The sequence below is a fragment of the Oncorhynchus keta genome, chromosome 10 (assembly GCF_023373465.1).
Source record: "Oncorhynchus keta strain PuntledgeMale-10-30-2019 chromosome 10, Oket_V2, whole genome shotgun sequence".
Taxonomy (NCBI): Eukaryota; Metazoa; Chordata; class Actinopteri; order Salmoniformes; family Salmonidae; genus Oncorhynchus; species Oncorhynchus keta.
Window position 1 is genome coordinate 18,986,560 of NC_068430.1, and position 24,668 is coordinate 19,011,227.

The window sequence follows — 24,668 nt, forward strand, 5'->3', positions numbered from 1 at the left end:
TCTCAATGTTACACAATGAATGGTCTTTTGTTTGATTAGCCTAACACGAAACACTTTGTGAACTGCTTGTGTCGTGAATTCCGTCTCATTCAATTTTCGACGACACATTCGATGTAAATACACACACTAAACGTGACTTTCAGTCATGTTTGGTTTCATTGCAATCAACTGGTTTGTTTGTAACACAACCAAACTTGACGGGTCATTTCGCGGGACGTATTGACTGAAAGAAACCGATTTGAAGACAACATGTAATGACATCATAGTGCACCAATGATATGACCGCTGTTTCGTTGATTTACTGTATTTTAACCCAATGCCCACTGATCGTCTTGAAATCTAGCTGGGTAGATAGCCAATGAGCTGCGGTAAACGGCAATATGTAATGTTTATGTGTTGGAAGACCAACCCATGTAGTAAACTCCTGCGTAAATACGGTCATTCGCCATTGAAGATTCATACTGGAAGGAGCCAAGCTTGTTACGCACAGCACTATTTCGGTAACGCACATCTTCAGCTGTTTATATATCGAACATCATGGCGAATAAGTCAGGGAAAGCTAAATCTAAGACTAGATATACGAATGTAGACACAGTTATAGAGGAAATTGATCGTGACAGTGAAACAGATCTTCTTTTGGAAGATGATTCAGTTAGCGACCATAGCTATGACTCCAAAATGGATGCATATTTTTTGAACGTAGAGGACATTGTTTTGGACTGGTAAGTTCTTCTCATGCTAATGCCGTTGTTTGAAATGAATAATATAAAATATTATTTGTGATTTTTTTAAAAACATTTTATTTGCAATATATAAAAATGTAATGAGATGCGTGTGTCTGCGGCTCAGGACAGACGGGAGACTCCGGCGGCTCAGGACAGACGGGAGACTCCGGCGGCTCAGGACAGACGGGAGACTCCGGCGGCTCAGGACAGACGGGAGACTCCGGCGGCTCAGGACAGACGGGAGACTCCGGCGGCTCAGGACAGACGGGAGACTCCGGCGGCTCAGGACAGACGGGAGACTCCGGCGGCTCAGGACAGACGGGAGACTCCGGCGGCTCAGGACCGACGGGAGACTCCGGCGGCTCAGGACCGACGGGAGACTCCGGCGGCTCAGGACAGACGGGAGACTCTGGCGGCTCAGGACAGACGGGAGACTCTGGCGGCGCTGGACAGGTGGGAGCACCTGTAGGGAGGGATGAGACGGAGAGACAGCCTGGTGCGGGGGGCTGCCACCGGAGGGCTGGTGCATGGAGGTGGCACCGGAAAGACCGGACCGTGAAGGCGCACAGGAGAGCTTGAGCACCGAGCCTGCCCAACCTTACCTGGTTGAATGCTCCCCGTAGCCAGGCCAGTGCGGCGAGGTGGAATAGCCTGCACTGGGCTGTAGCTCAGCACTGGTCCTTCTGTAGCTCAGTTGGTAGAGCATGGTGCTTGTAACGCCAGGGTAGTGGGTTCGATTCCCGGGACCACCCATATGTAGAATGTATGCACACATGACTGTAAGTCGCTTTGGTTAAAAGCGTCTGCTAAATGGCATATGTTATTATGTTAATGTTATGCTGGTGAACCGGGGACACCATGCGTAAGGCTGGTGCCATGTATGCCGACCCAAGGATACGCACTGGAGACCACATGCGTAGAGATGGCTTCATGGCACCTGGCTCGATGCCCACTCTAGCCCGGCCGAAAGGAGGAGCTGGAATGTACCGAACCGGGCTATGCACACGCACCGGGGACACAGTGCACTCCACCGCATAACACGGTGCCTGCCCGGTTCCTCTCTCGGGTATGCACAGGAAGTTGGCGCAGGTCTCCTACCTGGCTTCGCCACACTCTCTGTGTGCCCCCCCAAGACATTTTTGGGGCTGCCTCTCGGGCTTCCAGCCACATTGCCGTGCTGCCTCCTCATACCGGCACCTCTCTGCTTTCGCTGCCTCCAGCTCTGTGTTGGGGCGGCGATATTCCCCTGGGCAGGGTCCTTCCAGGGTCCTTCGCCGTCCAGAATCTCCTCCCATGCTGGCCGTTACCACGCTGCTTGGTCCATTGTTGGTTGGTAATTCTGTCACCATCGTCGTATTGAGGAGACCAAAGCGCAGCGTGATGTGAATACATCTTTTTAATGAAAGACGAAAAACACGAAGTACACTAACCAAACAAACAAAATAACAAGACAAACGTGACCGCTATCAAAACTGAGTGCTAACATGCAACATCACATAGACAATAACCCACAAACCACAATACAAAACAGGCTACCTAAATATGGTTCCGAATCAGAGACAACGACAAACACTTGCCACTGATTGAGACCTATATCAGGCCAAAACACAAACAGACGAACTAGGTATGCAACATAGAATGCCCACTCATTTCACACCCTGACCAAACAAAACATAGAAACAAACAACGCAAATAATGGTCAGAGTGTGACAGCTATATTGTAATTACTTCGCCACCATGGCCTATTTATTGCCTTAACTCCCTTATTTTACCCCATTTGCACTCACTGTATATAGACTTTTTTTGTTTTCTTATGTTCTATTGTATTATTGACTGTATGTTTTGTTTATTTCATGTGTAACTCTGTGTTGTTGTATGTGTCGAATTGCTATGCTTTATCTTGGCCAGGTCGCAGTTGCAACTAGCCTACCTGGTTAAATAAAGGTGAAATAAAAATAAATTAAAAAAATAAAATACTAAATAAACTAAAGTAAAAAAAAAATGGAATCAATGAAAAAGTAACCCAAGAAATGTACATAACAATGACGAGGCTATATACAGTGGGTACCAGTACCGAGTCAATGTGCGGGGGTACAGGTTAGTTGAGGTAATTTGTAAAGTGACTATGCATAGATAATAAACAGTGAGTAGCAGCACTGTCAGGTCTCTGACCTCTTCCCCATAGGCCATCTCATCGTTGTCAGTGATCAGGCCTACCACTGTTGTGTCATCGACAAACTTAATGATGGTGTTAGAGTCGTGTACAGGATGGAACTAAGCATGCACCCCCGTTTGGCCCCTGTTTTGAGGATCAGTGTGGCGGATGTGTTGTTACCTACCCTTACCACCTGGGGGCGACCCATCAGGAAGTCCAGGATCCAATTGCAGAGGGAGGTGTTAAGTCCCAGGGTGATGAGCTTTGAGGGCACTGTTGAATGCTGAACTGTAGTCAATGAATAGCATTCTTACATAGGTGTTCCTTTTGTCCAAATCAAAATAAATATAATTTTATTGGTCACATACACATGGTTAGCAGATGTTAGTGCGAGTGTAGCGAAGTGCTTGTGCTTCTATTTCCGACCATGCAGTAATATCTAACAAGTAATCTAACAATTTCACAACAACTACCTTTTACACACAAGTGCAAAGGAATGAATAAGAATATGTACATATATAGATGAATGCAATGGTCGAACAGCATAGGCAAGATGCAGCAGATGGTATAGAGTAGAGTCTATACATATGAGATGAGTAATGTAGGGTATGGTGGGAATAGGCAATGTGGAATAGGCAGTCCAGGTGGGAATAGGCAGTGTGGAGTACAATAGATATTGCATCATCTGTGGATCTGTTGGGATGGTATCCAAATTGGTGTGTGTCTAAGGTTCCTGGGATAATGGTGTTGATGTGAGCCATGACCAGCCTTTCAAAGCACTTTATGGCTACAGCAATGAGTGCTATGGGTCGGAGGTCATTTAGGCAGGTTACCTTAGTGTTCTTGGGCACAGGGACTATGGTGGTCTGCTTGAAACATGTTGGTATCATGCATGCTTCAAAGCGAGCATAAAATGCATTTAGCTCATCTGGTAGGATCGTGTCACTGGGCAGCTCGCGGCTGGGTTTCCCTTTGTAGTCCATAATAGTTTTCAAGCCCTTCTAACTCTGACGAGCGTCAGAGCCGGTGTAGTAGGATTCAATATTAGTCCTGTATTGACGCTTTGCCTGTTTGAGGGTTTGTCTCTGGGCATAGCAGGATTTCTTATAAGTGTCCGGATTAGTGTCCCGCTCCTTGGAAGTGGCAGCTCTAGCCTTTAGCTCGGTGTGCCTGTAATCCATGGCTTCTTGTTTGGAAATGTATTTACTGTCACTGTGGGGATGACGTCGTCGATGCACTTATTGATGAAGCCGATGACTGAGGTGGTATAATCCTTAATGCCATTGGATGAATCCTCTGGAACAAATTCCAGTCGGTACTAGCAAAACAGTCCTGTACCGTAGCATCCGCGTCATCTGACCACATCCGTATTCATCGAGCCACTGGTACTTCCTGCTTTAGTTTTTGCTTGTAAGCAGGAATCAGGGGGATATAATTATGATCAGATTTGACAAATGGAGGGCGAGGGAGAACTTTGTATGCGTCTCTGTGTGTGGAGGGTTGCACATATGACATGCTGGTAAAAATGAGGTAAAACGGATTTACGTTTGCCTGCATTAAAGTCCCCAGCCACTCGGATCGCCACTTCTGGATTAACATTTTCTTGTTTGCTTATGGCCTTATACAGCTGGTTGAGTGCGATCTTAGTGCCAACATCGGTTTATGGTGGTAAATAAATGGCTACGAATAATATAGAAGTGAACTCTTTTGGTAGATAGCGTGGTCTACAGCTTATCATGAGGTTCTCTACCTCAAGCGAGCAATACCTCAAGACTTCTTTAATATTAGACATTGCGCACCAGCAGTTATTGACAAATAGATAGACACACACACCCGCCCCTCGTCTTACCAGACGTAGCTGTTGTGTCCTGCTGAAACATGGAGATGCCAGCCAGCTTGATATTATCTTTGTCATCATTCAGCCATGACTCTGTGAAACATAAGATATTCCAGTTTTGATGACCCGTTTGTAGGATAGTCTTAATCGTAGATCGTCCAGTTTATTTTCCAATGATTGCACATTGGCCAATAATACCTAGGGTAGTGGTGGTTTACTCACTCACAAACAAATTCTCACAAGGCACCTAGACCTCCACCGCTCTATTTCCGTCTTTTCTTCACGCGGATGACAGGGATTTGGGCCTGGTCACCGGGAAGCAGTATATCCTTCGCGTCTTTGTCCAGTTTGAGGTGAGAAAACGCTGTTATGATGTCCAGAGCTCTTTTCAGTCATAAGAGAGGATAGCAGCGCAACATTATGTACAAAATGTAGCAAAAAAAGCACAGTTGGTTAGGAGCCCATAAAACGGCAGGCAACCACTCCAGTGCCATTATAAAACAACTTGATCCTCAATGACCTGAGTAAATACATATATAGTTTCTGTTTCTTCTCATAACAAAGAAACAGTGCTTATAGAAAGTACATACACCCTTGAATGTTAACATTTTGATGCATTGCAAAGTGGGATAAAAATATATGTGCAGTTGAAGTCAGACGTTTACATACACTTAGGTTGGAGTCATTAAAACTCGTTTTTCAACCACTCCACAAATTTCTTGCTAAAACTTCTTATGGCTGGGGGCAGTATTGAGTAGCTTGGATGAATAAGGTGCCCAAAGGTGCCCATAGAAAACTGCCTGCTCCTCAGTCCCAGTTGGTAATATATGCATATTATTAGTATATTTGGATAGAAAACACTCTGAAGTTTCTAAAACTGTTTGAATGATGTCTGTGAGTATAACAGAACTCATATGGCAGGCTAGAACCTGAGAAAAAATCCAACCAGGAAGTGGAAAATCTGAGGTTGGTCGATTGCCTTTAAACAGCTTGGAAAATTCCAGAAAATGATGTCATGGCTTTAGAAGCTTCTGAAAGGCTAATTGACATCGTTTGAGTCAATTGGAGGTGCACCTGTGGATGTATTTCAAGGTCTACCTTCAAACTCATTGCCTCTTTGCTTGACATCATTGGAAAATCACAAGAAATCAGCCAAGGCCTCGGAAAAAGAAATGGTAGACCTCCACAAGTCTGGTTCATCCTTGGGAGCAATTTCCAAACGCCTGAAGGTACCACATTTTTCTGTACAAACAAGTATAAAGTATTTTCTGTACAAGCAAGTATAAACACAAGTATAAACAGTATGGGACCACGCAGCCGTCATACCGCTCAGGAAGGCGACGCATTCTGTCTCCTAGAGATGAACATACTTTGGTGCGAAAAGTGCAAATCAATCCTAGAACAACAGCAAAGGGCCTTGTGAAGATGCTGGGGGAAACCGGTACAAAAGTATCTATATCCACAGTAAAACGAGTCGACATAATCTGAAAGGCCGCTCAGCAAGGAAGAAGCCACTGCTCCAAAACCGCCACAAAAAAAGCCAGACTACGGTTTGAAACTGCACATGGGGACAAAGATCGTACAGTTTGGAGAAATGTACTCGGCTCTGATGAAACAAAAATAGAACTGTTTGGCCTTTATGACCATTGTTATGTTTGGAGGAAAAAGGGGGAGGCTTGCAAGCCGAAGTACACAATCATAACAGTGAAGCACGGGAGGTGGCAGCATCATGTTGTGGGGGTACTTTGCTGCAGGAGGGACTGCTGCACTTCACAAAATAGATGGCATCATGAGGACGGAAAATTATGTGGATATACTGAAGCAACATCTCAAGACAACCGTCAGGAAGTTTAAGCATGGTCACAAATGGGTCTTCCAAATGGAAAATGACCCCAAGCATACTTCCAAAATGGCTTAAGGACAACAAAAGTCAAGGTATTGGAGTGGTCATCACAAAGCCCTGACCTCAATACGATAGAACATTTGTGTGCACAACTGAATAAGCGTGTGTGAGCAAGCAGTCCTACAAACCTGACTCAGTTATACCAGCTCTGTCAGGAGGAATGGGCCAAAATTCATCCAACTTATTGTGGGAAGCTTGTGCAAGGCTACCCGACATGTTTGACCCAAGTTAAACAATTTAAAGGCAATGCTACCAAATACTAATTGAGTGTATGTCAACTGTAATTGTATTTTTTTGGTTATTGATCTACACAAAATATTCCATAATGTCAAAGTGAAAATAACATTTAAATATATATATTTATAAACTATATCTTCCAAGAAACGTCCCAGAACACTAAAGAGGCCTTTCTACTGACTCTGAAAAACACCAAAAGAAAGATGCCCAGGGTCCCTGCTCATCTCCGTGAACATGCCTTAGGCATGCTGCAAGGAGGCATGAGGACTGCAGATATGGCCAGTGCAAAAAAATTGCAATGTCAGTACTGTGAGACGCCTAAGACGGCGCTACAGGGAGACATGACGGACAGCTGATCTTCTTCGCAGTGGCAGACCACGTGTAACAACACCTGCACAGGATCGGTACATCTGAAGATCACACCTGCGGGACAGGTACAGGATGGCAACAACAACTGCCCGAGTTACACCAGGAATGCAAAATCCCTCCATCAGTGCTCAGACTGTCCACAATAGGCTGAGAGAGGCTGGAATGAGGGCTTGTAGGCCAGTTGTAAAAAAGGTCCTCACCAGACATCACCAGCAACAACGTCGCCTAAGGGCACGAACCCACTGCCGCTCGACCAGACTGTACTGGCAAAAAGTGCTCTTCACTGACAAGTCGCAGTTTTGTTTCAACAGGGGTGATGGTCGGAGGAATGAGCGTTACACTGAGGCCTGTAGGTGGAGGGTCCGTCATGGTCTGGGGCGGTGTGTCACAACATCATCGGACTGAGCTTGTTGTCATTGCAGGCAATCTCAACGCTGTGCGTTACAGGGAAGACATCACCCTCCCTCATGTGGTACCATTCCTGCAGTCTCATCCTGACATGACCCTCCAGCATGACAATGCCACCAGCCATACTGCTCGTTCTGTGCATGATTTCCTGCAAGACAGGAATGTCAGTGTTCTGCCATGGCCAGCAAAGAGCCCGGATCTCAATCCCATTGAGCACGTCTGGGACCTGTTAGATCGGAGGGTGAGGGTTAGGGCAATTCCCCACAGAAATGTCCGGGAACTGGCAGGTGCCTTGGTGGAAGAGTGGGGTAACATCTCACAGCAAGAACTGGCAAATCTGGTGCAGTCCATGAGGAGGAGGTGCACTGCAGTACTTAATGCAGCTGGTGGCCACACCAGATACTGACTGTTACATCTTGATTTTGACCCCCCCCCCCTTTTTTTAGGGACACATTATTCAATTTCTATTAGTCACATGTCTGTGGAACGTATTCAGTTCATGTCTCAGTTGTTGAATCTTGTTATGTTCATACAAATATTTACACATGTTAATTTTGCTGAAAATAAAAACAGTTGACAGTGAGAGGACGTTTCTTTTTTTGTTGAGTTTATATATATAATAAAGTCTGCTTGAAAATACATGGCAAGACTTTAATATTGCATTCCAATCATGATCCGCAACAACTTGACCTTTGAAAAGAATATTGGCCAAATATTGCACAATACAGGTGTGCAGAGTTCTTTATGAGTCTTACCCAAGACGACTCACTGCTGTAATCACTGCCAATGGTGGTGGGGCGGGATTTTGATTAGATTGTTGACAAAAAAATAAAAAATAAATCAATGGCAGGGTAGCCTAGTGGTTAGAGCATTGGGCTAGTAACCGAAAGGTTGAAAGTTTAAATCCCCGAGCTGACAATGTACAAATCTTTCGTTCCGCCCCTGAACAAGGCAGTTAACCCACTGTTCCTAGGCCGTCATTGAAAATAAGAATTTGTTATTAACTGACTTGCCTAGTTAAATAAAGGTAAAATAAAAAATCTATTTTAATCCCACTTTGTAACACAATAAAATGTGAAGAAATCCAAGAGGGTGTCAACTTTCTATAGACACTGTAAATCCAGCCATAGGACAAAAAGGTTGATTTATGTTATTGCAGTACATACTGTAAGTGCGATGACAGTATACAGTATATCAGGCGGTGTTATCCAATGCAACTTATAGCAGTAGTATGTCCATACATTTTCATAATTGCAGGAAACAAACCCACACCCCTGACATTGCAAGCACCATTCTTCACCAACTAAGCCACATAGGGTCATAATCATATATTTCTACATATCCTTCAGAAGAGCAGAGTAACAGAAGACCAGGCCAAATGAATTTTAGATCGACTGGGGCAAGCTCTAACCGCCTCCTGTTCATAATGTGTTTCCTGAAATGTCCAGCAGTGCCTGCAGCAGGATTTATGCAAAAAATAGGCCAGGGAATAAAAGTTTTCCTCTATATTTTGTGTTGTTATTGCTGCTCACAGGGAAAATGTTGTTGATGAATGAAGGAGTCATACAAAGTGAGTTGCTAACAGCTCCATGAGACCTGGGGACCAATTCCTTTGCAGCATGAGTGCGATATGTTGAGATCATTCCCTTAGATGCCCCAGCTGCATCAGAGCTTTGAGTGAGTCACAGGCCTGCCTAGGCATTACCATTTTTGGTAACGAATCACCTCTTTAGAGCTCACAGCACTTGTAATGCAGGATTTCCTTACTTTATATGAATATGTGCTGTAACTAACTCTTGCTAAGACAGAGTGAGAGAGTGGTCATTTTACTTGCAGAAAATACTGAAATGATAGGCTGCATCACATCTGGCCGTGATTGGGAGTCCCATAGGGCAGCGCACAATTGGCCCAGCGCCGTCCTGGTTTGGCCGGGGTGGGCAGTCATTGTAAATAAGAATTTGTTCTTAACTGACTTGCCTAGTTAAATTAAGGTTAAATTAAAATACAAAAAAAATGATATATAGGTACTCACTTTGGAAATCAACCTGTTAGGCACATATTATGTTTCTGTCTTCAATTCTAACAACACATTACATTTAAGTAAATGGAAATAATGAAGCAACAAAATATGTGTAATTTCATTTGACAATGACTTTCAGTCCTTTCAAGTCCCAAAGACAATTTAAACCATGACTGTGCAAAATGGATGAAAAGGTTTACTCCTTCCCTGGCAGACATTGATAGTTTCTACTGTTTCCAAATTGTTCCAATGTGCTTGAAGAGATATAATGAAACTGAAACAAAGCATAAAAAGTTACATAATGTTCTCAATTATTTACACAAATTGGCCTCATAATGACAATGCCAGTATATCAGCAAAAACATTAGTCAGTTCCAACATTAAGGATTTAACGTGCTCTCCGAAGAGGTGATAATCACATCTATAGTACAGTTCCTCTGGAGGCTGCCACCTGAATATCTGAAACAACCTAGAACTGGTGACACAGGAAAGGATTTATATTGTGGGAGAGACCATTTTTCCTCTCTACTTAATCCAGCCATTTGTTCCTGTGCTGGGCCTTCTAGGCAAATGTTGACATTGACCCGAGTTTTATTTATTACTTTCCTGGTGAATTAGATGAAACGATGTGGGAGGGCTTTGTTAGAAAATGCTCTCTGGGGCTCTTAAAGGTCCAGCTTGTTCTCCGAGTCATTGACCTCTCCTCTCCTGCATTCATTCCTCAGTAGCTTCAGCAATACTAGCACAGGGGCTCAGTCCTATTCCTGACAGTCAATTGCATTACACTAGAGGTAAGGGAGCACAATGGAGTGGGTTATTCACAGCCCAAAACTTGCTGTTTCATCAACATTTGCCTGCTGAGTCCTAAAGAACACACGTGGTCATTCACACAGGAGGGAATGTGACTTGTAAAGCTCAGTCAAACAGAAACAGGCCAGTTCATTATGACCTGACTAACTAGGGCCCTCTCTCTGCTATCTGCTTATCTCATGTGATTATAGCCTTGTTCCTTTATCCACTGGCATAGACCACCCCTTTGATTTCCCATTGTTTATCTCCTGAGGCACAAGTTGTTTTAAAAAACCTGTTACAACCTTTTTGGGATAGGGGGCAGCATTTTCACTTTTGGATGAATAGCGTGCCCAGAGTGAACTGCCTCCTACTCTGTCCCAGATGCAATTTATGCATATTATTATTAGTATTGGATAGAAAACACTCTGAAGTTTCTACAACTGTTTGGATGATGTCCGTGAGTATAACAGAACTCATATGGCAAGCGAAAACCTGAGAAAAAATACAACCAGGAAGTGGGACATCTGAGGTTTGTAGTTTTTCAAAGCTTGGCCTACCGAATACACATTGAGATATGGATGAGGTTGCACTTCCTAGATGGCTTCCACTAGATGTCAACAGTATTTTGAAACTTGAATGAGGATTCTAATATAAAGGAGGGGCTCATGAGACCTCTTTAAGTCAGTGGTCTGGCAGAGAGCCTTGGTCTCATGACGCACGCTCCTGACAGAGTTACCTCGCGTTCCAGTGCATTTTCTGAAGACACGGGAATTCTCCGGTTGGAACATTATTCATGTTTTATGTTAGAAACATCCTAACGATTGATTCCCTACAACTTTTGACATGTTTCTAAAGGACTGTAACGGAACTTTTCGAGTTTTTGTCTGGATGAAGTGCCTGCGCCTCATGAAGATGGATTACTGGGCTGAACACGCTAACAACAAGTGGCTATTTGGACATAAATTATGGAACTTTATGGAACAAATCAGTCATTAATTGTCGAACTGGGATTCCTGGGAGTGTCTTCTGATGAAGATTATCAAAGGTAAGTGAATATTTATGGTGTTGTTTCAAACTTTGTTGATTCCAAAATGGCGGATATTCCTCTGGCTGTTTTGGGCTCTGAGCGCCGTTCTCAGATTATGCTTTTTCCGTAAAATAAAAAAAAAATCTGACACAGCGGTCGCATTAATTAAGGAGAAGTCTATCTTTAATTCTGTGAATAACACTAGTATATTTTATCAATGTTTATTATGAGTATTTCTGCAAAATCACTGGATGTTTTGGAATCAAAACATTACTGCAAGTAAGGCGCCAATGTAAACTGAGATTTTTGGATATAAATATGCACATTATCGAACAAAACATACATGTATTGTGTAACATGATGTCATATGAGTGTCATCTGATGAAGATCATCAAAGGTTAGTGATTCATTTTATCTATATTTCTGCTTTTTGTGACTCCTATCTTTGGCTGGAAAAATGGCGGTGTGTTTTTTCGACTTGGCGGTGATCTAACATAATCATATGTTGTGCTTGAAATCGGACACGATGGGTAGATTAACAAGATGTTTATCTTTCACTCGCTGTATTGGACTTGTCAATTAAATTATTTGAATTTCGCGCGCCTTTTCAGCGGAATGTTGTCGAGGGGTTCCGCTGCGCTTGAAAGGTTAACAACCTTGGAGACAGAACTTAAAGTGACACCTTTTCAGATACAAATCCCCCCCCCACCATTCTACAGTTATTAGACAGCTAGATGCTTTTATTGTTTTGGGCAGCCCTCCTAACCCTCTGTTAGCCCCCTAAGATCGATGTCCACGCTCGAGCGGAAATGTAATTAGCATAATACACAATTCTGTCAGATCATTGTTTTTTACATTGGATGTTTCTCAATTCACCGCACCCACCTATGTCGCCTTTTGCTCTATGACCTCCACAAGTGTCAGGAGACTCATCTGAAGACACTGGAGCCGATCTACCAATTTTAGTCTGTAGCATCTGAACTGTTTCGATGGGCTAATAGCAGTAACACCAAAACTCTTTTTTTCATCCAAACATTTTTTTTATATATATATTTTTGATACTTCAAGAGGTCTTAAAATTCTAAATCAAATAGCTAAATGATCCTTGTTATGACCTTCCATATAGCTTAGTACAGTGCCTTGCGAAAGTATTCGGCCCCCTTGAACTTTGCGACCTTTTGCCACATTTCAGGCTTCAAACATAAATATATAAAACTGTATTTTTTTGTGAAGAATCAACAACAAGTGGGACACAATCATGAAGTGGAACGACATTTATTGGATATTTCAAACTTTTTTAACAAATCAAACACTGAAAAATTGGGCGTGCAAAATTATTCAGCCCCTTTACTTTCAGTGCAGCAAACTCTCTCCAGAAGTTCAGTGAGGATCTCTGAATGACCCAATGTTGACCTAAATGACTAATGATGATAAATACAATCCACCTGTGTGTAATCAAGTCTCCGTATAAATGCACCTGCACTGTGATAGTCTCAGAGGTCCGTTAAAAGCGCAGAGAGCATCATGAAGAACAAGGAACACACCAGGTAGGTCCGAGATACTGTTGTGAAGAAGTTTAAAGCCGGATTTGGATACAAAAAGATTTCCCAAGCTTTAAACATCCCAAGGAGCACTGTGCAAGCGATAATATTGAAATGGAAGGAGTATCAGACCACTGCAAATCTACCAAGACCTGGCCGTCCCTCTAAGCTTTCAGCTCATACAAGGAGAAGACTGATCAGAGATGCAGCCAAGAGGCCCATGATCACTCTGGATGAACTGCAGAGATCTACAGCTGAGGTGGGAGACTCTGTCCATAGGACAACAATCAGTTGTATATTGCACAAATCTGGCCTTTATGGAAGAGTGGCAAGAAGAAAGCCATTTCTTAAAGATATCCATAAAAAGTGTTGTTTAACGTTTGCCACAAGCCACCTGGGAGACACACCAAACATGTGGAAGAAGGTGCTCTGGTCAGATGAAACCAAAATTTAACTTTCTGGCAACAATGCAAAACGTTATGTTTGGCGTAAAAGCAACAGAGCTCATCACCCTGAACACACCATCCCCACTGTCAAACATGGTGGTGGCAGCATCATGGTTTGGGCTTGCTTTTCTTCAGCAGGGACAGGGAAGATGGTTAAAATTGATGGGAAGATTGATGGAGCCAAATACAGGACCATTCTGGAAGAAAACCTGATGGAGTCTGCAAAAGACCTGAGACTGGGACAGAGATTTGTCTTCCAACAAGAAAATGATCCAAAACATAAAGCAAAATCTACAATGGAATGGTTCAAAAATAAACATATCCAGGTGTTAGAATGGCCAAGTCAAAGTCCAGACCGGAATCCAATCGAGAATCTGTGGAAAGAACTGAAAACTGCTGTTCACAAATGCTCTCCATCCAACCTCACTGAGCTCAACCTGTTTTGCAAGGAGGAATCGGAAAAAATGTCAGTCTCTCGATGTGCAAAACTGATAGAGACATACCCCAAGTGATTTACAGCTGTAATCGCAGCAAAAGGTGGCGCTACAAAGTACTAACTTAAGGGGGCTGAATAATTTTGCACGCCCAATTTTTCAGTTTTTGATTTGTTAAAAAAGTTTGAAATATCCAATAAATGTCGTTCCACTTCATGATTGTGTCCCACTTGTTGTTGATTCTTCACAAAAAAAATACAGTTATATATCTTTGTTTGAAGCCTGAAATGTGGCAAAATGTCGCAAAGTTCAAGGGTGGCCGAATACTTTCGCAAGGCACTGTATATGGTTCGCGACTTGAACTACCGTCTCCTTGTTCTTCTAGTTAGATAGCTAGCTCAGGAGTGGATTTACTCATTTCACATGTTTTAATGACGTTCAAAAGCTTTCTGCAGAAGCAGAGTTCATTACAAACCCCAAAGCAGTCAGTCTATAGCCAATGGTAATGAAAAGTTAAACAATTTAATAACATCAAAACATCCACAAACATTCTTTAACATACAATAGCTATATTTGATGTATTTGTACAAAGATGCAATTGAAGGCGATCATCATGGTAACGTTTAGGTTGACTTTCAAACAGGTTTACTATGATTACTTTTTTGGAGTTGAATGGCATTGTCTACAATGACATGCAAGTTGTAATGAGCAAGGCTGTTCTAAGAACATGGGAACAACATTAATGCTTTAATTGGTATTTTGATGAGCTAGAATAGATCAAGTGGTAACTCGGTTGATAATTGTCTGCATGTTATAGCGAGCTGGCACATAAAACCACTGAATCATAACCTCACTGTGGAAACAACAGAAGTACTTTCCTGTTATCAACTGAGAGTTCTCAGAGCCCTTGCCTTAGATCTTTTGGCATTTCATGTGATATAACTGAGGCATCTGTTTTGTATTGTTATTTTGTCATGTATAAAACCAGGAAATAAGTTGATGAACAGCCTTTGTACACATATTAAAATCATATTTAATGAATGCCTTTCAAATATAAAATGCCAATATTTGCTTCAACTGAAACAGGCTGACATCATCTGCTCACATACATGTGTAGTTTGCTAAATGATGACTGGGAATGAGAGATCTGGTAGTATAAGACAAGGATCAATGTGGACTGGAGATTTATTTTTCTTCCTCTTTACATTTGAATTGATTTCAAACAGTTGTTGCATTTGACAAAAAAATGCAAAAAGCCTCAAAGGTTTTCAATGATTTGCAGTAATATAAAACACTCCCACATACAATAATATTTACATTTGGAAATTATGCATTCTGTTACAGCTTGATAAAACAAACAGCTTTATAAAATGAAGATGGCAGTGCAGCTGACAATGACACATTACATTTGACATTGGATTGTGATTGGTACGGATTATGTCATCTACTTACTTTATGTCCCCTCCCCTCCACCAGTCTAATGAAAGTATTGTCCTAAGGATGGATGATGGACCGTTTTCCTTGCTCTCACGCTGTGCTCTGATTCGTGGTTCCTTTGACTTCCATGGACACCTTCTTTTCTTTGCGACCTGCGTACTCGCCGATGAAGGAGCCATCTTCGTTGAACTGGATGTCCTCATCCCCATAGTCCACCAGGCTGTCCCCACTGTCCTCTGCTTTGATCTGTCCGCTCAGAGAGTGCTGGCTGCCCTTCAGTGGCTTCTCATCATTGTCACTGTGTCACAACATGACGGCACAAAGACAGGGGATTTCAAAACCACCTAATTTCACTCATGGCTTAACTCTATGGGCTTTATTGGTAAGGACAGGGACACAGGCAGGTTTGAACCCAAAGAGCTTAAATGAAGAGCTTTGGCGATTGGCAGCAATGTTTACCTCTTACTGACAGACGGATGAAAAATGATCAGATATGTGCACTAGTAAAGGGCACTCCTATCAAGTGTACTTAAACCCTACATGTACAGTATATCAATGTATGTGACAATGAATGGGATAATTAAAAGAAGATGGGGTATTGATTTGGCTGTCAGGCTGATGCAGATATCGACCGTGCACATGCTGCAGTCACAAGGTGCATTTTAACCCTGTCTGTATGGGGAGAGATGCTCAGGCTGTAGTTTTCATTGAATTATTCAACACGAAAGTGATCACATAAAGGGTTGATTGTATAGACTAATGGTTTGGATTGGCATCATGCTGCTCCTACATGGTTAATGATGGTGAAGTCAGGTGCTTCAGGGATCTGAGCATTTTTTGATTTTACAATAAATGTGTGCTTTCCCGTGGTCTGACATTGGGGGCCATATATTTTAGGAACCATTTTAGGAACCATTCTACTTCACAACTTTACTGTGACCACATGATGAAGATGTCTAGGCTACTTCTGCTTCATAACTTCCAGTTCGAGTGTGAGACTACTGATTGAAGTGAAGTGTGGGTCTCTGAGTTGCACTCTGTGAGTGTGATCTGAATCGGACCAGTGAAAGATTAATGAATTGAGCACAGATTTTACTGCCCCGGAGATGAGCTGCATTCAATTACACAGATTGGTTTTAGCCTCCTGCCGGGTCGTGTTGTGGCCAGGCAGCCTTCCTTCATTGAGTTCTATTCAGAAACAAATAGTAACATCTGAACAATGAGGCTGTTACTGCTAATGACCTGAGCTCTACCAGGACACATCTACCTAATAACAATGCACAATATAGGGTGATACCACATCAACATCACTGATGTGTAAACAACAACGGGGCTATTTGTTGCTGTTTACCACATCATGTTTAGAATACATATTACTCAGCCCATCACATGTCTTGAACAGGGATGTCTGTGAAGGTCTGTGTTAAGCTCATGCATGTAGGGTTTTCTTTTTAAATCAGGAGAAATGCACAGATAGAATTATACAATGTGATACAATTCAAAAACAACGTTAATATATGAGCTGATTTCAGAATTATTGATACAATGGTGGTTGGTGGTATGATTACCTGTATTCACAGAAGGTGTCATCATGGATACCCTGGGACTCTAGGTCTGGATGAAGATCCTCTTTCTCCTTTACTGGTCGGAGAGAAAGATCAATGTTTAGGGTACCTTGAGTACAGTACAACATTCAAATAACAACTTTATATCATGTTAAAGACAAAGTAATGTTCTGCTAAAACACCTTACAAGTTCTCACACATTCCTGAGTACAACATACTCAGTGCTTGATGTCAGCAGCAATATGAGTAACAACTGAATCCTAATTTCAAAAGGGAAAGCTAACTATCAGTGAAAGTGCAGGAGGTAGTGTTTAATGAATGCATCACAGAACAAAGCCCTGTGATTTAGACTGTCTTTCTGATATGATAGGCGATTAGCTGAGCTGAACCTGGCGCTCAATAAGTGAATAAAGATGAAAGGTACTGTAAATGACCCCCTATCCCCCACAGACAGGACTGGCATTAAGATCCCCACCGCTGGCATGTGACCATAACATTTAAATATCTTCTGTGTATTCTGTACATTCTATGTTTTTATTCAAATGCTGCATATTTCAAATATGCTGTATTTATTTAAATGTTATCAATATAAATGCATATGCTCCCATTAATTTAAGTTCTCATTATACTGTAAATATCAGCATTGAAATGTTGAACAGTGGTGTGATGTATATTTCTACTAATAATAATATATCAGCTTAAATATGTCTATAATGGTGTCCAGAGTAATCATTTCTCTTTGGTAATAAATACTCTAAATGGAAATATAATTATGCCTAGTGCAGTGATTAGTTAGCATTCATAAGGTGCAATGTGTGTGCGTGTGTGTGTTTGAGTACCTACCGGAATATTTCCCTCCTTTATTTCTGTTGACAAAGCAGGCGATTAACACCATGAGTGTTAGGAGAGCCGAGACACACATCAGTCCGATGAACCAGCCCTGGGTAGAGATTCCTCCATGGATGCTTGCCAGACCTGAGGAGAGGAGAAGAAACAACAACACTTTGACTTTGACTCTGCCTTTCATGAGGACAATTGATTGAATGTTTACATCGACAAAGTCTATTGGATGCAGAGGCAGCAGGTGATGTTGAAATGGAAATGTACCAGTATTAATATTAAACAGCTAATCCCCCTTGTCTAATTAATCAACTGAGGAGGCTGTTCAAATGGAATTCCTTTCACCAAGTCACAAAAAATATATAAAAAATCCTATTGACACAGAGAACCATGCATGATACCTTGAGACGTGTTCAAGGACATTGGTGCACCTGCATACTTAATAAAACGTCAATTGGTTATGGAGATTGTGTGTGTAGGGATTTGATTGGGGGGTGGGAGAGCTTTTTCTTTTCCAATAGCATCCCTGCTCACTTTAGCCCTGGTCCTGATTACATATTCAAAAATACTAGTATTATCAACCCAGTTGTTAGTCATAAGTCGCACAGTGTACACAGTCTTCTCCTTTCCCCCTTCTGATGACCAGGTGGCGAATCGCATCTCTGCATGTCTGGCAGACATATCAGTGTGGATGACGGATCACCACCTCAAGCTGAACCTCGGCAAGACGGAGCTGCTCTTCCTCCCGGGAAAGGACTGCCCGTTCCATGATCTCGCCATCACGGTTGACAACTCCATTGTGTCCTCCTCCCAGAGCGCTAAGAACCTTGGCGTGATCCTGGACAATACCCTGTCGTTCTCAACTAACATCAAGGCGGTGGCCCGTTCCTGTAGGTTCATGCTCTACAACATCCGCAGAGTACGACCCTGCCTCACACAGGAAGCGGCGCAGGTCCTAATCCAGGCACTTGTCATCTCCCGTCTGGATTACTGCAACTCGCTGTTGGCTGGGCTCCCTGCCTGTGCCATTAAACCCCTACAACTCATCCAGAACGCCGCAGCCCGTCTGGTGTTCAACCTTCCCAAGTTCTCTCACGTCACCCCGCTCCTCCGCTCTCTTCACTGGCTTCCAGTTGAAGCTTGCATCCGCTACAAGACCATGGTGCTTGCCTACGGAGCTGTGAGGGAACGGCACCTCAGTACCTCCAGGCTCTGATCAGGCCCTACACCCAAACAAGGGCACTGCGTTCATCCACCTCTGGCCTGCTCGCCTCCCTACCACTGAGGAAGTACAGTTCCCGCTCAGCCCAGTCAAAACTGTTCGCTGCTCTGGCTCCCCAATGGTGGAACAAACTCCCTCACGACGCCAGGACAGCGGACTCAATCACCACCTTCCGGAGACACCTGAAACCCCACCTCTTTAAGGAATACCTAGGATAGGATAAAAGGATAAAGTAATCCTTCTCACCCCCCCCCCCCTTAAAAGATTTAGATGCACTATTGTAAAGTGGCTGTTCCACTGGATGTCATAAGGTGAATGCACCAATTTGTAAGTCGCTCTGGATAAGAGCGTCTGCTAAATGACTTAAATGTAAATGTAATGTCCCAAGCTCCAGCCCCTCAATCACGTTTAACCTGTTAGTCCTATAGGGGCAGTATTTCATTTTTGGATAAAAAGACGTGCCCGTTTTTAGCGCAATATTTTGTCACGAAAAGATGCTCGACTATGCTTGGAAAGAAGACACTCTGACGTTTCCAGAACTGCAAAGATTTTCACTGTGAGTGCCATAGAACAAAATCTACAGGCAAAACCAAGATGTTTGAGCGACCAGGAAATCAACAGGATTTCTGACGGCACGTTTTCCATGATCGCCTTATATGGCTGTGAATGCGACAGGAATGAACGGACACTTCCTATCGTTTCCCCAGGTGTCTGCAGCATTGTGACGTATTTGTAGGCATATCATTGGAAGATTGACCATAAGAGACTACAATTGCCAAGTGTCCCGCACGGTGTCTGCGTGGAAATTGGTGCGCAAAAAGTCAGCTACCAGTATTTTTCCATCCGAATCAGAGAAGAATGCACGCTTCCAGGGACGGCATTTCAATGAAGAGATATGTGACAAAACACCTTGAGGATTGATTCAAACAACGTTTTCCATGTTTCAGTCAATATTATGGAGTTAATTCAGAAAAAGTTCGACATTTAGGTGACTGAATTTTCGGTTAGTTTCGGTAGCCAAATGCATAGTAACAAAACGGAACGTTGTGTCCTACACAAGCATCTTTCAGGAAAAACTGGACATCTGCTATGTAACTGAGAGTCTCCTCATTGAAACATCTGAAGTTCTTCAAAGGTAAATTATTTTATTTGATCCCTTTGCTGGTTTTTGTGAATATGTTGCGTGCTAAATGCTAACGCTAAATGCTAAGCTAGCTATCACCACTCTTACACAAATTATTGATTTTCTCTGGTTCTAAAGCATATTTTGAAAATCTGAGACGACAGGATTGTTAAGAAAAGGATAAGCTTGAGAGCAGGCATATTTATTTCATTTCATTTGCAATTTTTAGAAATCGCTAATGTTGCGTTATGGTAATGAGCTTGAGGCTGTAGTCACGATCCCGCATGCGGGATGGGGCGGACTATTAAAGTCTTAGAGGAGTTAACTGCCTCAGAGATAGTCTAGTTACCTTTACCTAGGTGCACAATCAGGGAGGGTTAGTACTCATGAGGGGGGAAGGGTTAAAGGGTTATTTACAGAGTGTTCGATGAAACAACACAACACTAGCATGTAACGGTAGAACTGTATGGAGATGTCTCAGATGTTACCAATACGTTCAAAATCACCTTAAAAGTATATCGCTATAAAATATACTACAAATGGACATAGAAGTAATGTGCTTACGGTTGTTCATATATGCAACATAAGACTCCGTTTATTAGTTCCCTGGAATTCAACTGATGTTTGCAAAGTTGTTGAGCTGAGGAACTAATATTCAACAGGGCTGTGACTGACAGACAGATGAAGGAGGAAGAGGGGATACATGGCAGAACAGGGTTAATAAAGGATTAAGGACAGTACACACAAAAAACATGGATCTAAAGCTGGCCAGGGACTTGTTGATGAAGTCAATCCATTTACTTATGCACATGCAGTGCAGTATATATAGTCTAACGTATGTGTCTCATGCTTAATACTACTGGAGGATATAGAATGAAGGCTTATCAATAACTGGCACATTTCCTGAATCACTTGAAATGAAATTGACAAAGGAAAAGGAAAGCCAAGGAAAGCTGAAGAGAGTATGTATCCATTGAAACATGCAGACCACATGAACAATCCAAAACCCTGCTTATTGACCTTGCGTGTTCATTTTCTTAATACAACTGATTGCTATCGCTTTCAAATCACATAGATTGTGCTTCTCTCTACAACAGTATACATTTCAACAGAAATGTTAAATAACAGGGGTGAGCAGAAGTCCCTGTGCCTCACTGCAGCTTAACTCATGTACACAGCGGTGCTGCATACATTAGACAATAACAGACTAATAAAGTCTCTGAAGACTGACACTCCAGGAAATCAAAGAACCACTGCAGCTGGAGGGTGAGAATAATGCACCACTTCAAATTTCAAGTTTGAAAAGAAAGGTTGCACAGCTTTGGTACGACAGGTCAACGGCAAACAATCCCCTTCATCTCCCTCAGGCAAACATGCAAATCTTCGACTGTGTCTCCTGCTCCGGTGTTTGCTCAGGTGATCATTCAGAACACAAGGACACCTGTGTCTGGGCTGCCCATCCCTGTGAGCACAAATGACACACCATGGGTAAAGCTGGTGTATGACTCTGTAACTATGGTAATTCCCATCATTTGCTTAGTATGATTATTCTAAGTGACAAAAAATATCCCAGGGCTTGGCGTGTCTGTCATTGCACTGCTCAGCCTGGTATTAAAGGCTGCAGAAAGCATCTGTTGCCACAGCAGGGAGCGCAGCCCTGGCCCTGCCACAACGCCTGCAAAATGGCTCTTCAAAGTCAGGGAGATTTTTTAAAGCTGAGCCCAGTACACTTAAATATTCTGATCTACAGCTATCAACAGTTTCCACTTATCCACTTATCTCAGTTTCCCCTAAATATCACCATCTCTGTAAGAGCTCACACCTCCTGCTCCTCCACCTCACTCGGCCTGACTAGGCCTACATTTCCTCCAGCTCAAATATTGCTACTGTATGGACAGTTGCTTGTCCAACAGCACTATTGTTGTTTCCTCAGTTGAAGGTTAAATGAAGGTGGCGGGTGATGGCTTGGTCAATATCTTGCTGTGTAAAGGAGGACTTTGGCCGAACAAATCAATTAGACATATGACAAATATGTCTAATTGATTTGTTGGGCCAAAGTCCTCCTTTACACAGCAAGATATTGACCAAGCCATCACCAGACATTTCCATTGAACCTTTTTGATCTACACTCACACCTTCAGGTATGGCATAGATTATTTATTTAACTAGGCAAATCAGTTAAGAACAAATTCTTATTTACAATGACTGTTCCTAAACAGTGGATTAACTGCCTGGTTCGGGGACAGAACAACAGATTTTTACCTTGTCAGCTCAGGGATTCAATCTAGAAACCTTTCAGTTACTGGCTCAACGCTCTAACCACTAGGCTACCTGCCTCCCCTTAAAAAACAGGACTGTCTCATTTACATTTACATTTAAATTTAAGTCATTTAGCAGACGCTCTTATCCAGAGCGACTTACAAATTGGTGCATACACCTTATGACATCCAGTGGAACAGCCACTTTACAATAGTGCATCTAAATCTTTTTAGGGGGGTGAGAAGGATTACTTACCCTATCCTAACAATGAGTTTGTTGAGATGTTTGCGGGACTTTAACTCAACATCAATTCTTAAGCTAGTTTTTATTGATTGAAGTTAAGCACAAAATAGAGAAGAGTATTTTTATCATATGGTATCACTAGAGTTTAGTGTTTTCACTACAGGTGGCTGGTGGCACCTTAATTGGGTAGGACAGGCTCATAGTAATGGTAGGTACGGAATAATTGAATGGTGTCAAACACATCAAACACATGGTTTCCATGTGCTTGATGCCATTCCATTCTCATTTATTATGAGCCTTCATCCCCTCACCAGCCTCCTGTGGTTTTCACCTATGGCTATCATTGCCATATTGAACACAATTGGTTATATGAATACCTATGTTGGAGCGGGTGAACTTGGTCATATGGGAGACTGTAGTGCTTGGATGTGAGGGGGAGGCAGACTGGCCTGAAAAGGAAGACACCTGAAGATTATTGGCTATTTTTTGAGTCAGGGAGCGGGAGCTACTGTCTACTGACTAATACAACTTTTAGTACGCTACAACTATGGGTATAGTGGACTGATATGAATTTTTTGTCTATAGATATGTCTCATATAACAACTAGTCTGGGTGGTTACTACTACAGAGCAAATGAAATCAAATCAAGCTTTATTTATACCACACATTTCAGACAAGGAATGCAATGCAATGTGTTTCACAGGAAAAAACTAATACAAAACAATAAAAACAAGGCTGCAATATTTACTACACAACAAACAAAAGAATGAAAAAACTGAATGACTAAATATGTCCACAGTTTCGGCCCACCTCAGGTTCTCTGGCAGGCTATTCCAGAGGCCAGGGGGCATTATAACTAAAGGTATCCTCTCCATGTCTCTTGGTCCTAGTCTTTGGGAAAGTTAAACGGCCAGTGCCAGAGGACCTGAGAGACCTACTGGGTACATACCTTAAAAGCATGTCTGACTTTTAATTGGGGTGCGCAATCGTGGCTTGAGCAATGAATACCATCAAACAACAAGCAAATAAGGTCTAATGTGTGGTTAGAGGTGATCATTGGTAATGATTTATTCTACAGGAAGGGACTTTTCCTCTGATGAAACAAAGACGTCATCATTTGAACTTTTATTGACAGTTCAATATACAGCATATGCACGTCTGATAGCTTTCCTGTATGCTGTACCTAAAGCTTAATTTGATCCCTCTGTTTGTAATACGTGTGACATTGAGCCTAATGTTGTTGGAACAAAAGTCAATATTAATTTACAGATTCACTAATGAGACTGGATTCATATGAATTTATAAACGGGATCCTCATTACCATTGTTACTGCAGAGAAACCCACAAACGTTGTCTGAAAACAGCGGAGTCTGTATTGGTCTACTAATGAACGGAGGCACCAGAGTGCTCAGCGCTGATGGCAAAGGGCACGCAACAGAGAAGGGCAATTATTCACAGATGAGGGGAGTATCTGCATCATCTTAGTTCCTTATTTGTGTGAAATATGCCTTAATGGTTGCTGACATCAGACTTGTTTTCTAAATGCCTGCTTGACCTAGTCAACCATGCAGGCAACTGGGCCAGGAGCTGTTGTCTCCAAGATTCACCTCCCACCAGTATTTCAGCCCTTTATCCATATTCATGCACTCACAACTAGTTTATGTTAAAGAAACTGCATACAGTATAGCTTATAGAAATCATACCAGCAGATATCAGAAGAATAGTCTTTGTCAGAAATGGAATGTGAGAGCTATAGTACTACTCAAGTATCCACCAAGGATTTGATACAAATAATTCATGGATGACTCATGCAGAAATAAATCAATGTAGTTATTTCACAGAGAATATACCTGTAGGGATGATTTACATCAGTGTTAGACTACAGAAGTTGCTTTGTGCTGCACATAAACAGAAATCTACATACTGACAGTGGATACCACTGTGGAAACTAGTGAGGAGATGGAAAATAAGAAAGGAAAGCATTACCAAGCAGATACACGTATGGAAAGTTGTTTTAGCTTCCACACCACACAGTGAACGTATCATCAAGAAGATGGATACCCACCTGACGGGCACCTGACATTA

At 42.4% G+C, this 24,668-nt stretch overlaps 1 protein-coding gene across 6 annotated transcripts in view; it reads right to left on the reverse strand.

Annotated features, from left to right (window-relative positions):
- Nucleotides 1–14,397: 14,397 nt before the first annotated feature.
- LOC118373926 (neural cell adhesion molecule L1-like protein) overlaps nt 14,398–24,668 on the reverse strand; it is a 103,330-nt gene continuing 93,059 nt past the window's right edge. For all 6 annotated transcript variants that reach the window (XM_035760240.2, XM_035760237.2, XM_035760242.2 and 3 more), the window contains 3 exons: nt 17,740–17,871; nt 16,900–16,972; nt 14,398–15,629 (listed from right to left, as the gene is read on the reverse strand). In XM_035760240.2, coding sequence (XP_035616133.1) covers nt 15,422–15,629; nt 16,900–16,972; nt 17,740–17,871 — 413 coding nt within the window. In that variant the 3' untranslated portion in view covers nt 14,398–15,421. The remainder of the gene's footprint in view (nt 15,630–16,899; nt 16,973–17,739; nt 17,872–24,668) is intronic.